General features: G+C 38.1%; 1 protein-coding gene across 3 annotated transcripts in view; it reads left to right on the forward strand.

The window, feature by feature from the left end:
• Positions 1-4438: 4438 nt before the first annotated feature.
• LOC124610925 (serine/threonine-protein kinase Warts-like) overlaps positions 4439-15288 on the forward strand; it is a 213257-nt gene continuing 202407 nt past the window's right edge. The window contains exons 1-2 of one of the 3 annotated variants that reach the window (XM_047140199.1): positions 4439-4587; positions 5500-6103. In XM_047140199.1, coding sequence (XP_046996155.1) covers positions 5792-6103 — 312 coding nt within the window. In that variant the 5' untranslated portion in view covers positions 4439-4587; positions 5500-5791. Of the gene's footprint in view, positions 4588-4720; positions 4957-5499; positions 6104-15288 lie in introns of those variants that run through there. The other 2 variants (XM_047140201.1, XM_047140200.1) reach the window with 2 other exon arrangements.

The raw sequence follows: 15288 nt of genomic DNA on the forward strand, positions 1-15288 counted from the left end.
TGTCTGGACAATTCAAATAATTTTTCCAGTTCCCAGACCTAAACAACACCTGGAAGTCCAACATCATATAAGACCACTGTGTCGTTCATGTGCACTGGAAAAATATTTGAAAAGCTTATTAAGGCTCGTTTAGACTGAAGGCTGAAATTTTATAATTTACATTCATAAGACCAGTTCAATTTTCGACAGGGTAAAGGAATCCTAGGCAGTCGGTCTCTTCTGCTCTCTGAAATTCTTCGGCTTTCAACAACAGGCAACATCTTACAGCAGTATTTATTGGCGTTAAGACTGGGTATGATAATAGTCACATTCCAATTCTAATACAAAAATTAAGCTGTATGTGCATTACAAAAGATTTAGTATTTCGCTCTGAAACGTTCCTACCCTACAGAATTATATAGTACGAGTCCATAATTTACTCAGTCCTCATATAATTTCAATAGGACTGCCTGAAACTCACTTCTCAGCCCTGTTCTATTTTTAATATACTTATGAGATACGGATAACATAATTTCACAAGGCCTTAAAACTCTGCAGTATGCAAATGATTTATGCCATTTTTCTACACATCAGGATTTTGAATTTCTTTGTCTAACATCAGATGCTTATGCATTAATCCTCTGCTTGGTGGTGTTAATGGCCTAACAGTTCTATCTAAGAAATCTTCTGTAGTTCACCTGCAGAATGTATGGTCGACCTGCTCAGTCATCTCCTTCCTGCAGGTGAATAAAGCAATTTTTTTGCGTATGGTTTTTAATATGTGTTTCACGTGGGCTGATCATGTAGCTCATATAAACAAGAAAGTGGAAAACAGCATTAACAAAATTGGTGGGACAGAGAGCCTTACATTCACTTGACCATGTGCAAGGGGCTAAGATGCTCAGTCACCGATTAAGGATGCTTTTAATATCACAAGGCTCTGAAAAGTGGACTTGATAAACTAGAAATGGCACAATTCTGATGCCTTGGAGTAGTCCAATCAAGTCCAACAAATGCCTTAACAGTACAAACTGCTCAACCTCTATTGTGTGTGCGGCATGTGTCCTTGTTGAGAAAATTTGTTTACCACAGGAGTCAGCAGCCCAATAGTACATTAATTATCCTCCTAACAGGAATTGTAGTTAATCTTCCGCTCTTAAGGTCTACACTAGAAATAAAGAACCTTGTCCTCTTCTGGTGGCAGCATTACACTTGGTGCATACTGTTGACACAGATTCACACATAATCCTATTTAGTAGACCATTCAGATATTAGCTGGAAAATGCAATATTCAGTAGATCTATTACAGTTTAACAAAAAATTGATTTGGCACAATCAGCTCAAACTTATACGCTTAATCATTATTGGTCACACAGTGGTCATGTGTATACTGATGGCTCTCGACATGAAAAGACCACACCAGAAATATTCCAAGCAATTTCGTTTTTTACTGCATAAGTATAGCGATTCCGAAGACACTCAAATGTGGTCATCAAGTGGGGCTCCTGTACCTGCTGACAGTATCAGACTAAAAATTCTTTTGCGGTCTATTGAAAACGCAGTGTGGAACAGTAAAATTAATATTCAAATACTGGAAATCACAGAAGAATCACTGCTAAATAAAAGAGGAAGTGTGAGAATTTCCCTTCTGTGGATCCCAGCGCTTGTAAGATTTGTCTACATTGTCGAGGTAAACAAAAGAAAAAAGGATGTTATATATTTGAGGGAAATTTTATTGAATAAGGAGTGGGAGAGAGGAGTACAGGAATTTTAACAAGTGTTAAAAATTATGAAACATGAAAATGGAACATCATAGAGAAGTCAAGTACATGATACAACATGTCATATACACAAACATAAAAGTAATACTATGATTAACACATTTTCATAGGAATGAATCAGTACTAATATTCATGTGTAAATGCCCAAGAGTGGTATTTTAACGAATAACATAAATTATGACACACGAAAGTAAAATGTTGCGTGACTATCAAGTACAGAGGAGCACATTATGGAACTATTTTTATGTGGCAACGAATGTAAAGCAATGACAGCAAATTGATATCTTATGTCAAATGTAAGATGCACCGAGTGGTTTGTCACATTATTACACAGGTGCTTAATTCAAAGGAATTTCATTACCAGTCTCTTCAGTGTAAACAGTAAGGCATAGTGAGATGTTTGATTTGAGAAACAGTACTTCTGATGAGCTATTTTGATAGATTTGTTCATGGTGTCTTTATATCTAGAAGTAGTTACTATAATAAATATTTGAAAAATTAGGAAAACAGGAGAAAATGCTCAATGTGAACAGAACTTCACTTTAATGAACAGATTTAACGTTTCTTCCTCTCTCTTCAATTTTCTGTCACTTGATCTTTCCCAAAGTCTGTTTAAGTTAGTTTGGTTAAACAATATGGTAGATCGAGGAAAATTCTTGGAATCATACCTTCAAAAATTTTGATTTATTTCATGAGTACTCCTCTTCATTTCTTTCAATTGCCCTTAATGTTCTTTTCTTCAAAATGCTTCTCGTAGACACTGAATCTCTTGGAAATTATCCAGATTCTCTTCCAAACAGCACTGTGTATGTGTGTGTTGAGAACCAAAAGACTATGGTGCTGCTTATATCACCATTGTAACAATAAATGTTTGCAAGTTCTAGGACTCAGTGTTTGACTGTCATCTGAAAAATGTTACTTAATTAATAATAGTAGACATTTGCTATAAATAACACAACAATTCTTGCTAACGTATGTCCTGCAGTTTCTTACGTGGCTTCACTCTCTTGCCCTACGTTTCAGTTTCGTATCTATAACACCAAATCAGTAGTAAAATTTGCCTTTACAGACCAATCAGCAGTTCTTGAAAGTCTAGGGAAACAGTTTACTAGACATTGCACATCTCACAACAATCGAAACCCATACATTCACAATTTGTAGTAGCTGGCTGACCTGTCTAGTCAGTCACACGCATTAACAAGAATATTTCCAGGATAATAAGGTACGCCGGCTCTGGGTCAGATACGTCTGGCAGATTAGCGACGATGGCTTGGTGTGTCAGCCAACCTAGATGTGGTTTTTAGAAGTTTTTCCACATCTTCTAGATGAATACCAGGCTGGTTCCCATGTTTCACTTAAGATATACACTACACACACATCTTTACCACTTTCTCACACTTAGTCACAAACTTTACTCTATATGCAGACAGACTGTGTACACTGATTCTGTCCTGGAGAAGAAGGGGGGGGGGGTGAATAGGAGACTGATTACCTTTGCTGTTTGGTCTCCTTAAAACACTCAGTCAGAAACAGTAGTTGCTCTTCACTGTATGGCCACTTATAACAGAGGCCATGGCCTTCTTCGACTTTGTAGGATCCAGTGCTCCAGCTTGTGCAGTATGGCCCTGCTGCCTGACAGCACAAGTGTCAGCTATTTTCCCACCTGTGTCTGTGGGCTCGCTCTGGAACAGCCTGGTGTGGAGTTTAGTCCATAGCTCCTCACAAGATTATCATCTACCACTAATTACTTCTTTAACATTTGGAAGTATAGCTTAAAGAAAAAATGACGAGCAGCACTGTGGTTAGAATCCATGTTAAACTTTAGATCTCCCTGCAACTTGGTGGGTAAATCAGTGAAAGACAGGATGAAGGTAAAGACAGTAAGAATTGTGTCTAGTAAAGCACTGTTGAGTTAGGACCAACCATCAGGTTTCCAACCGAGAGAGGTGGCGCAGTGGTTAGCACATCGGACTCGCATTCGGGAGGATGACAGTTCAAACTCGCCTCCGGCCATCCTGATTTAGGTTTTCCGTGATTTCCCTAAACCACTTCAGGCAAACGCCGGGATGGTTCCTTTGAAAGGGCAAGGCCGACTTCCTTTCTATTCGTCCCTAATCCTATGGAACCGATGACCTCGCTGTTTGGTCCCCTCCCCTCAAATCAACCAACCAACCACCAGATTTACGACAGCTTCACATTCTTAATGTAGATTATTTTTGTGTTCCAGCTGCAATTTTCGTACAGGAAACAATCATTAACTGGAACGAAACTTCAGTATTTTGTTCAGTGGATGTCCATCACGTCCTCTGCTCGATCGAAAAAATTGATCGATTACATATTCACGAATTCATCAAACCTTTGCGTCGTTTTTATGTTTATGGTCGACTGAGGAATGTATTATTTTTCGCATTTGCACAGTTGAGATTTGCCTTTGCTACATGTCACGATCTGACATTAATGCAGCAAAAGAACTTCAAAATTAAATTAACTGGAGCTTTAATTCTGTTCCATAACCTTACGTACCTTCTATTTTGATTTACTCCTTGATATGGCTCTAAGACGCGTAATACCGAATTTAGCAGCGGAGCCCAGTTATTTCGCTACCTTATTTATCAAATATCATATCAGCTGTTTGATATTAAGCATGAAATTGACAAGCTTAGAAACAGCATACCGAAAAAAGTATTTTGTGTATAGTGTATTTTCGAACGTAATCGTAATTTGACTTCAGTCATGTCATCTTGTTACTGCGGAATGTGGCACAAGATGGCTGCCAGTGGCTTGCCAACTTATATTTTCAGCATTCTTTCCTTTGTTACATTTTATTGTGAGTCGTAACAGTTTTTTAATTTATTCGTGTCTTTGGTTTGCTGCAATTGAAATCATTGTACTGTTTCTTTCTATGGTATGATGAGAAAATGGAACGACATGACAGCGGACCTACGAGTGTATATACAACGGGCTGTGTAAATGTTGTCTCCCAACAATTTTTTCTTGTTAACACACCTCGGTGTATTGTGAAACTCACTAAATTTTGCATTTAGTAAAAAAACTACAAATTGTCGTTGGCGTAAGTAGAAGCGGTAGTTTGTTCCCCACAGTTACTGTGAAGGAAAAAAAAATGTTAAGTTGGAGTGATGTCTGTAGCTCTGTCAAGCTCAGGTGTTTATTGTGACAGCACACAACTCTTCGTTTAGTACGTATTCTGTTAAGGGATGTAACGTATATGAAATATCATAGAAATAGATTCGCTAACTTAGTTTGAAGTGTAATATTAGCGATTTTATTTCTTTTTTTATTTAACATATCGTATGTTAAACGTGGGGTCGACTGTGTATACCACTTCCCAATAGTATTACATGTGTTGACTGTGTTTACCACTTCCCAATAGTATTATATGCGAAGACACTTTTTTCTGTACAGGCAACATATTTGCATTACACGAATAACAATCCTAGAATGTTAAACAAACCAACCTGTTTTTAAAGGAATGTTGTGATTTACCCATTAGTGACCTCTCACATCTTGCAGTTATTTTCTGTAGTGTGCAAAATGTTTGATGTTGACATCACTCTTTTTTGTTGAATTATTATCCTGGTGTTTTGTTAGTCTTGATCTTTTTGATAAATAATATTAAGTAATGTTTTATTTGGTATTGTGTTTCATGTATATTACTACCTGAAGTCTTGCTAAACCTGTTGTCTTAATGATAAATGAAATGTGTATTTATTTGTTTCAGAGACAGCCTGCAAAGATGTTTCATCACGTGTTACCGTCCCATGAATATCCACTGCAAATGATGATTATATTTAGCAGGCTGTTTTTTAACTCATCAGACTGCAGCTAACACTTGTATCACTGTGTTTAGTGCAAAGTGGTGTGTTGAAGGCGTGTGCTTTTCATGTGTTGTGCTACTTTTAAATATCCGGTGAATTATAGTGTTGTTAAGTGTCAACAAGTGTAGTAGTGGATGAAGGAGGAGCAACAGTGGCCCGCGGGCACGTGACTGTTGCCTGCCCGCGTGGCCTAGTATGGGCCAACAGTCCATCGTCACTATGAACCCTGCCACGTCGGGCAAGTCGTCCACCCGCTCTTCGGGATACCATCAAAAGGCTCTTCAGGAGATCCGTAATTCATTGCTGCCATTTGCAAACATTGGAGGAATTGGTGAAACTGTAGGATCAAGTGCAGCAAGTACCATCTCCACTCTCTCAACAACTAGTGGTGTTAGTTCAGCATCAGGACTTAGTGGACTGAGTGCAGCTTCTGGCAACAATAGTGAAAAAGACCTATCTGTTCTTCGCCAGGCAGTTTCGCAGCTTGTCACCATGGGATATACAGAGGTAAGTTTTAGGAGTAAATTACTATTAACAAAACACTGCAGTAAAGCTGTCACAGGTCACTTTGATACTAATAGTTATAGTTACCAAATATGTTTTCTTCTGCCTAGGTATGAGATTCTTTTACTATTAAAATGAGAGAATGAAAGTTAAATGGTATCTGCCTGTTTCACCAAATGTCTTTCCATGGATCCCTCATTGTCTTTCACCTGTGTAGCCTAATTCTCTTTACCAGAGAAACACTCTAGTTTCGCCTAGGCCGTTTCCTGATGTTTAAAATTAAGATTTATAATTTTTAATTATTTTTGTATTCATGGGTGTTTTGTTTATTACCATAACTGTCCAGTATGAACACACAATATTGTTACATGTTTGCAGAGAGCACTTGAGATTTTTATTTCAAATATTTATTTGGTCATATAATTTCAAATTGGGGGGTCCTGTGTTCAGAGTCATTGGTAGTTGCTTGTGCCATACTGCTTGACAGCGGCCTCTCCCACCTGTTTATTGTGTAGGTGTGTTGTCCTGAATTTTTATTGGTATCTGCTGCTGCTGCTGCTGTTGGTTGCCTCAAAAAGAAGATATTCTGCATATGCCATATTCTATTTGGAGCATACCACCTACATGAATGAGGCCATTAGCTTATGTGTGTAGTTTGGTTTTTTACCACAGTTCACCACATTGACAACATTACAGGTGTAGGATAAACCAGTTTACACTCCCATTTCACATGTTTGGCTTAGGACCAAGTAATGACAGATATTTTATCAGTTACAATTTTGCAAAGTAAGACTTTCATCGTAGCTGTTTATATACTAGATTTGTTGTTGTCAATGGGTCTAATTGAGAGGATATATTCTATACCTCTGACAAAGGGAATTGATTTGGCGCAGTATATGAGAATGCCAAGTAAGCGTAATGTAGTTGATGTAATGAGCCATTGAAAAAGAATAATGAACCAGAGGCATTAGTTTTTTTTTCCATAGAAGAGAAACTTTGAAAATGGCAATAATTCTAGTTTCATTAATCGGTATTCATATACATATTCCTCATCTTAAAATGGAACAAATGTTTATTATGTTGTAGTTTTTCACGCACAGATGTGACAGTGATCAGTCATAGTATAAAACACATAATGCTTGAGACAATATTGAATTTTTAAAGGCAGGCTTGTGCCAACACCATTGTGTTATAAATTGAAACATATTAATTTGAGATGTAGAAAGGCTAACCTGAGTGACCAGTGCTCACTAAAGGCAGGAGTATGTTTTGCCTTCTAACACTACATGTGGTTTTATGTGTCATAAACGTACAACACAGCCCACACTTTTGCTATAAATAAAACATTTCAATCCTATGTGGTAAATGTTAACTTGCTGTAATAGACACTAGCTTCCTTTTAAAATGCTCTACTTTTTTTTTTTTAGTAAAATTATATAGCTTGCTTTTATTAACACATTTTTGATCATCAGGATATAGTTTGCAAGGCTCATCATGTGACAACTGAATGCTTATTGATCTTAAGTACTTCCACTGGTAAAAAAATTAATATGCTGAACCAGGCTGACTGACATTTGTGTACCCAGAATGGGGAGCTGCAGTCTCTCTCTGTTCTTGCTTTAAATCATCTCCAACCTGTCAGATAATAATGTTGAGAATTTTTCTCTGACCGATGACCTCAGAAGTTAAGTCCCATAGTGCTCAGAGCCATTTGAGACAATTTTTCTCTGTTTAGAGAAATGGTAATAGACCACAGAATTTCTGCTTATTTTGTAACTTATCTTGTGCTGTAGTTTTTATTTCATGTGAAACTTTAAATAATTAAGGATCTACTTACTTCATTTCTTTCAAATTATGAATTCACTGTAAGGCATACTGCTACATTCACATTTGCCATCCACGAGTCATATATATTAATTGCCTCTCTTTCTTTTTTGTGTGGTTCATTGCATTGATTGTCAGATAATGCCCAAAAAGACCATTTCTTCCTGAACAAACACTAAGTGCATTTAGCTACCTGAATACTCAACTTTGTTTTTCACTCATAGTCTCATGCATTAATATTTGCGAGTATGAATCTTAGCAATGTCAGCACCTATCAAAAGTGCTTATTGAAACAAATGTTGGTCTACAAAGTTGACGTTTTACACCACATGTCAGCTGATATTAAAATTATTGTTGACATCGAGGTCAGAAGTTGGTAACTTTGTTCCGTTTTGTAAACATTCTGTTGATGTCCATCAAAGCACAGCTGATGTTTACTGTGTCCTTTCCCAAACATTGCTGAACCTGTTTCGTGAAACTAGATCACATGCCTTGTGAAGCATGAGTGTGTTTGCTATTTCAAAAACTTCTAACTTTAATTATTATTTATGTAAGTTAGTTAATGTTTGTCTTCAATATTACAGGGTTGCAGTGACTGAAAATATTTGGTAGTACACGAATTTTTGTTAACATGCTGAGAATATAGAAAAGTTATCATCTTGTCCTCCAGATTCCATTTTTTGAAATTATATAAGTTCCAAAATGAGTTCTCTCAAAAAGTGTCAGCGATCTCTTCCCCCTCTTTCCACCGTGGAATTAATACTTCTCCTTAAGTCAGAGAGACAAAACTAAAAATCTTTTCTTTCTATTTGCAGTGCTGATCTTTTTCTTCATTGTGGTTGTACATAAGACATATTTATGAATCAGCATACATTTCCACAGTTAAGTGAACGTATGAACATTGGAGATTAGGCTCTTTTGTGGGATGTCAATATGAAATTATAATTTTACTCCAGCATGGGTAGAATTACCGTGTAACTGTGGGAGTAACTCTGCCATCAGTTTTCCAGAATGAAGTGTTAAAGGCTGCTTGGACGCAAAAGTTGACTAAAAAGTGGCAACATTGTGGTGTTGCCGTAGAAACATAAGCAAAATAACATTGAGACTTTTTGTGGTAAGCATGCAGATCATCTGTGCAATGTCCACTTTAGTTCTCGGGAACATCTTGTCATGTGGACTGTAGCTGTAGTGCAACGTAAGAGAAGCATTGGTATTAAGCTGTAGCCGAGACACAGTTTACTTGGTTTAATGAAACCAAGCACAATATTGCAATGGTTAAGGCTTTCCATTCGGAAGGAGTGGTGCTCAGTTCCCATATATACTACCATTCAGCTTTCAGTTTGTCTTAGTTTATTAGGGCAAATAGCGAGATGGTTACTTTTTAAAAAGACCCGTCCGAGAAGTTAAGCCCCAACTGTAATACCGTTGTCACGAATGGAACATCCACTTACCTACTTTCCTTGTTAGTAGTAGTAGTAGTAGTAGTAGTAGTAGTAGTAGTAATTTCCGGATCACTTTAAAAAGGAAATTTCACATGTATTATCACAGCATAAGAAAATTATGCTGTTAATATATACAGGCATTTGCATGCATACAGGTCTAATTTCATAAGGATGGACGACGAGGGTAATGGCAATTCAGTTTAGGTTTTTGCAATTGCGCTAAACTATTTTAGTTATGAGTTCTACAGATGAAATAAATTTTTGTGAATGTCAATATTCCTCTGCAGTGGATGCTGTAACCTGGATTGGAATATTCATTTATGTTGTCTCTTTCACTGCTGCCTGGTTTCAGCTGTGAGCCATTTTCAAGTGTGTGGTGTAACTTGTCAAATGGACATATTTGGTTGTCACTGAAAACTTAAGTTGGTCATACTTTGTTAACATTCAGTTAGATAGCTGGAATAGATGTGATGGAGACTACCAAATAGAAATAATATGCATTTTTTTTTGTAAACCTACGGTGACAGGTGTAATTATTTAAAACTTTTCACGTCATCCCATGATTCATAAAGCACCTATTCAGGCCATCGCACTGTTCAATTTTGTCATATCTGTTTTTCTTTTGCATTAGGGATGACGTCACTATTTCTTGCATTGGCAGCTAAATATTTCTACTCCTGTAGCTTAGTATTTATCACATCATTGTGGTCTCTGTATAATAACTATTCTGATGAGCCTATTTTTAAAGTACTGTTTCCACGATAAATAGTTTTCTGTGTCTGGGTTGATATTTTCTGTAGCATCAAAATTTTGTTATGTGCTGATATTTATAAAAAAATGGAATTACTCAACTCATTGCTATCACTTTCTAAATGTTGTTTGTGTAGCAATGCAGTGCTTAAACTTGTCACTTATGATACATTGTAAGTAAAGGAAAGGAAAAAAAAGGTATCCTCTTTGTTGGCATGGTAGATGTTGGAATTTTTACTTTTGCGCCAAGTATCATGATAGTTCCTGCCATTGCATGTATTCTGTTTTCTTCGGAAGTAGCATATGTTTTGAAGCAAGGAATTTTTTACTTGGGAGGGTGGGGGGGGGGGGGGGGTGCAGGAAGAAAGATGAGAATTTATGCCAACAGCAGATGAAGTGGCTGGCCAAAGATTGTGATACCACACATTGGCCTTGAACCGTGATGTCATCAAATTGGCGGGCACACCTATCTCAATAGTAAACAACATAGCGACCATGATGTCAGTCACTACAGTAATGAAAAGACATAAGTAATATGCAAAATATTTAATTACATCAATACAGTGAAATTAACACGACAACCATGGAAATTAGGGGATTTTGGCAGGGACACACCAAAAAATACGACACTTCTAATAATAAAGACACACTAAAACCAGTATGAATGCAGTTCACAAAACCAAAATAAACAGAACGCAAAACATGAACAAATAGATATCTGAAATTTCACTTTATCTGTATTACTCAAACGAAGCCCATGTTACCTCAGACCTGTACCATCTCCAAAACCATCTACTGCAAATTTCACTTGATATATACGTAGCTCAAATGAAGTCCGCAATACCATGAACCCACACCCAACTCCAAAACTCAGTACTGCAAAATGTAACACATACTATTGTATTGTATTGTACAGAACTGGGGACCTAGAAACAATGGAGAGGCTTTGTCCCCGCCGCAGCCCGCAGTGGTACACAACCCCACAACAGGCTACAGCAGTCCATGCACCACACCGCCACCTCGCACTGAAACCGGGGTTATTGTATAGTCAGCCCCTAGTGGACAACCCCCTCCCCCCCTCCCCCTCATCCTCTCGGGAACGTCTCAACCAGATGAGTGTAACCCCAATGTTTGCATGGTAGAGTAATAATGGTGTACGCATACATGGAGAAAGTGTTTGCACAGCAATCGCCGACGTAGTGTAACTGAGGCAGAATAAGGGGAACCGGCCCCCATTCGCCGAGGCAGATGGAAAACCGCCTTAAAAACCATCCACAGACTGGCTGGCACACTGGACCTCGTTACTAATCCGTCGGGCAGATTCGTTCAGGGAACTGGCACACCTTCCCGCCCGGAAAGCAGTGCATTAGACTGCATTGCTAACTGGGCGGGCATACATACCGTAATAAAAATCAAATAAAACCATCAAAAAGGAACTTACTAACCAAGGTAGCTGGCTAACTACACATACACCCCTCGCACACACAACCTAATAAACCTAATAAAATCCGTATATATTACCACTTGTATCTCCCAAACCTTCATCCCCCACAAACCACATCAGCAATACTTGTACCCCATGCACCCCCAAAAAACTTCAAGTAACAACCCTAGGCATATCCATTTTCCCAATAGCCCTCAGTAAATACTGAAATGGGAAACATTTTCAAGCACACTCTTCCTCCAACAGTACTCATCTAATTGAGACTGGAAGGTGAAGGAGCACCTCTTCTCCCTCCCTATCAGAGATTTAATATCCTCCGCCCCCCACTCCCTATATTGTATTTGTACAAGCCACAGTGCAATTGTCTTTAAACTCTGTATTACGACTGACAACTAAATCGTCAAACGGCATGTTCCCGAAATCCCTATAAGAAGAAAATGCATCCAAAATTATTGTGGGACGCTCTTCAATAAACTCCGCAATCAAAGCCCTTAAAACCTGTTTTGTCTGTCTCTCCACTACCCGATAACTAACGACTGAACACCCAGCTCTTGAATCAAGATCCTTCACACCCATAGGCTAACTCTTGAATTATCCCTAACCGCATGTACTTTTCCAAATCAAGAAAATCTGTTTCTTCCAAAACTTCTGGCCCACCCAACATCTCTCTCTACTTAGTACTTTGTGAAAATGCTTACGTAAAAAATGAAAACCAATCCAAAATGTGTTTACTAACACTCGCCTTGTGAGCACAAAACTCAGTGGATGACTGATAGCAAATATAGTAAGTCATTAAAACCATCTCATGAGCAGCCAGTGTAGAATTCTCAAACCAGAAACCTCCTGAATAGACCAACATACATAATTCTGGTGAGAACGACACATACATTGGTCCCTGGTCTGAGATACATCAACATTGGTCAACTTCTTTTCACCTCTACAAATATAGATCCCTCACATACTTGATAGTTAGTGCATGTAACCGAAGGAACCTGATTGTAGTGAGCATGTCATCCCCCATAGCCAGATGAAGGGACCTAGTTGTGAACTTGTTTATGCTACCCATAACTAACAAAAAACAAAACAAGAAATTAAATCTCCATCAATGAACTAGACATGGCACTACTAATTCCAAACACAAGTGTGTGTACATTAGCCATAACTCCCTACATAAAAGTAACTCACAAGCAATCCAGCACAGACTCTTGCACTATCAATTACACTTACAAAATTCCCAAATATCAGATGACTCAGTTGCATACCTATCAACCAATTTCGAAGCATAACACGCAACACTGGGGGCCATCTGCAAACATGCTTTGATTCAAGTACTATTGCACCGTGATGTCACCCAACACAACATAGCTGTGTCACAGGTCAAAGTAAGATTTGTGGAACCATAAATTTTGATTGACCTGATGAAATTGTTAGAGAGAGAGAGAGAGAGAGAGAGAGCCTTAATCTCTTAAGGAAACCATGAAATACCCAAATCAGGAGTGCTGTGCAGGTATTTTAATCCTGCTCTTCAAATTCCCTGCTGGCCGTCGTGGCTGAGAAGTTCTAGGCGCTCAGTCCGGAACTGCACGACTGCTACGGTTGCAGGTTCGAATCCTGCCTTGGGCATGGATGTGTTTGATGTCCTTAGGTTAATTAGGTTTAAGCAGTTCTAAGTTCTTGGGGACTGATGACTACAGATATTAAGTCCCATTGTGCTCAGAGCCATTTCAAATTCCCAGGTGTGAATCCAGTATGTTAACCTTTGCACCAGTTGCTTGGTTTCATCTTTTGGGGACACAGGAAGCATAAAACAAGATAATTTGGAACGAAATTGGTAGTCAGGCACATGATGAAAGGCATTGACTCTCCAGTGGCTTTCATATATTGTTGTTTGTGAAGAAAGAGTTGGCTGATGAAGAACAGTGTATAAGGACAGTCATGTAACTAAATAAACCAATGCATAAGAGAATAGTGGGACAACTTGGTACTCTTTTACTCTTAATTTGTCACATTTGCAGTTTTGGTTTCAAGAAAGGTGTGTTGTTGTTGTTGTTGTTGTTGTGTTCAGTCCAAAGACTGATTTGATACAGCATTCCACACTAGTTTATGCTGCACAAGCCACTTCCTTTCTGAGTAACTATTGAAGTTTGTTATATTGTGGGTGAGGCTCTAGCAGGGTTGAGAACTGTACATGGTTTCTTTTAATTATCAAAAGCATTTGTTTTTGTGAACTGTACAATAATTTGCATAAGTTGTGAAGTTATAGGATCAGGGAAAAACTTAAGAATAGCTCATTTCCTATGTGAAAAGTAGGAAGCAGAAGGTTGTCATCTGATGTCAGTAAATAGAGCAGAGATTTGTATCTGACTGGAGTCACGTAAAGTGGGGGCTGCCACAAGTTTCTGTAATGGGTCTGTTACTTCGTGTGATGTATGAATCATTAAACATAACAAATAAATTCAGAAAGAGGCTCTTTGTGGCTGACACACATCTGTCATTGTGAAAGATGTGTTTGTTGTGGTCTTCAGTCCTGAGACTGGTTTGATGCAGCTCTCCATGCTACTCTATCCTGTGCAAGCTTCTTCATCTCCCAGTACCTGCTGCAACCTACATCCTTCTGAATCTGCTTAGTGTATTCATCTCTTGGCCTCCCTCTATGATTTTTACCCTCCACACTGCCCTCCGATACTAAATTGGTGATCCCTTGATGCCTCAGAACATGTCCTACCAACCGATCCCTTCTTCTGGTCAAGTTGTGCCACAAACTTCTCTTCTCCCCAATCCTATTCAATACTTCCTCATTAGTTATGTGATCTACCCATCTAATCTTCAGCATTCTTCTGTAGCACCACATTTCAAAAGCTTCTATTCTCTTCTTGTCCAAACTATTTACCGTCCATGTTTCACTTCCATACATGGCTACACTCCATACAAATACTTTCAGAAATAACTTCCTGACACTTAAATCTATACTCGATGTTAACAAATTTCTCTTCTTCAGAAACGCTTTCCTTGCCATGAAAGATGTGTATTGTAAAGTAAATAATCTAACTAACATGGTAGTCACTAAAGTCATCTTGTGGTTCCTAGAAAACATAATAACCATTAACTGCAACAAAGCGTAATGCGTACAGTTTATGACAAGAAACTCGGGTAACAGTGAAATTTTATTGTCCCAAGATGGTCCAACAAAAGGTGAATTCAACCATTTTAAATGCATGTGACTAAAGGTGGGTGACAAATGTACATGGTATTATGCATCAGATTCAAGATATTGTGCAGAAACTGGATGTTATCTTTATATAAAGGTAATGTTGACTGTCTCTGACAAAGAAATGTGAAGGCATGTTTATCTTGCTTACTTTCGTCCTATTATCTCATATTATGTTGTATTTTGGAGCAATTGTGTGTTAGAATATTCTTAGTTCAGAAAAGCATTATGTCTGATCTATGGTGTCAGTTTGGGAACTTCATGTGCAGCGTTGTTCGGGTGTCTGGGAATTCTAATGTTGTCATTTTTGTGCATAAAACACCGTCAAGAGATTTTAACCAAATCTGATTCCATCAGAACAGTTATGCGCAGTGACGGTAGTGTATTTTTGAAAAAAGGAGAAGGAATGTAGCACATTTGCATATCAGATCTATACTTTTATTGCTGATCTAGATTTGAGCTATTTAGTAGCAGTGAAGGTAGCTGTTCAGTAGTTGAAATCAAAATCTTCAGTAAAAAT

The sequence above is a fragment of the Schistocerca americana genome, chromosome 1, assembly GCF_021461395.2.
Source record: "Schistocerca americana isolate TAMUIC-IGC-003095 chromosome 1, iqSchAmer2.1, whole genome shotgun sequence".
Taxonomy (NCBI): domain Eukaryota; kingdom Metazoa; phylum Arthropoda; class Insecta; order Orthoptera; family Acrididae; genus Schistocerca; species Schistocerca americana.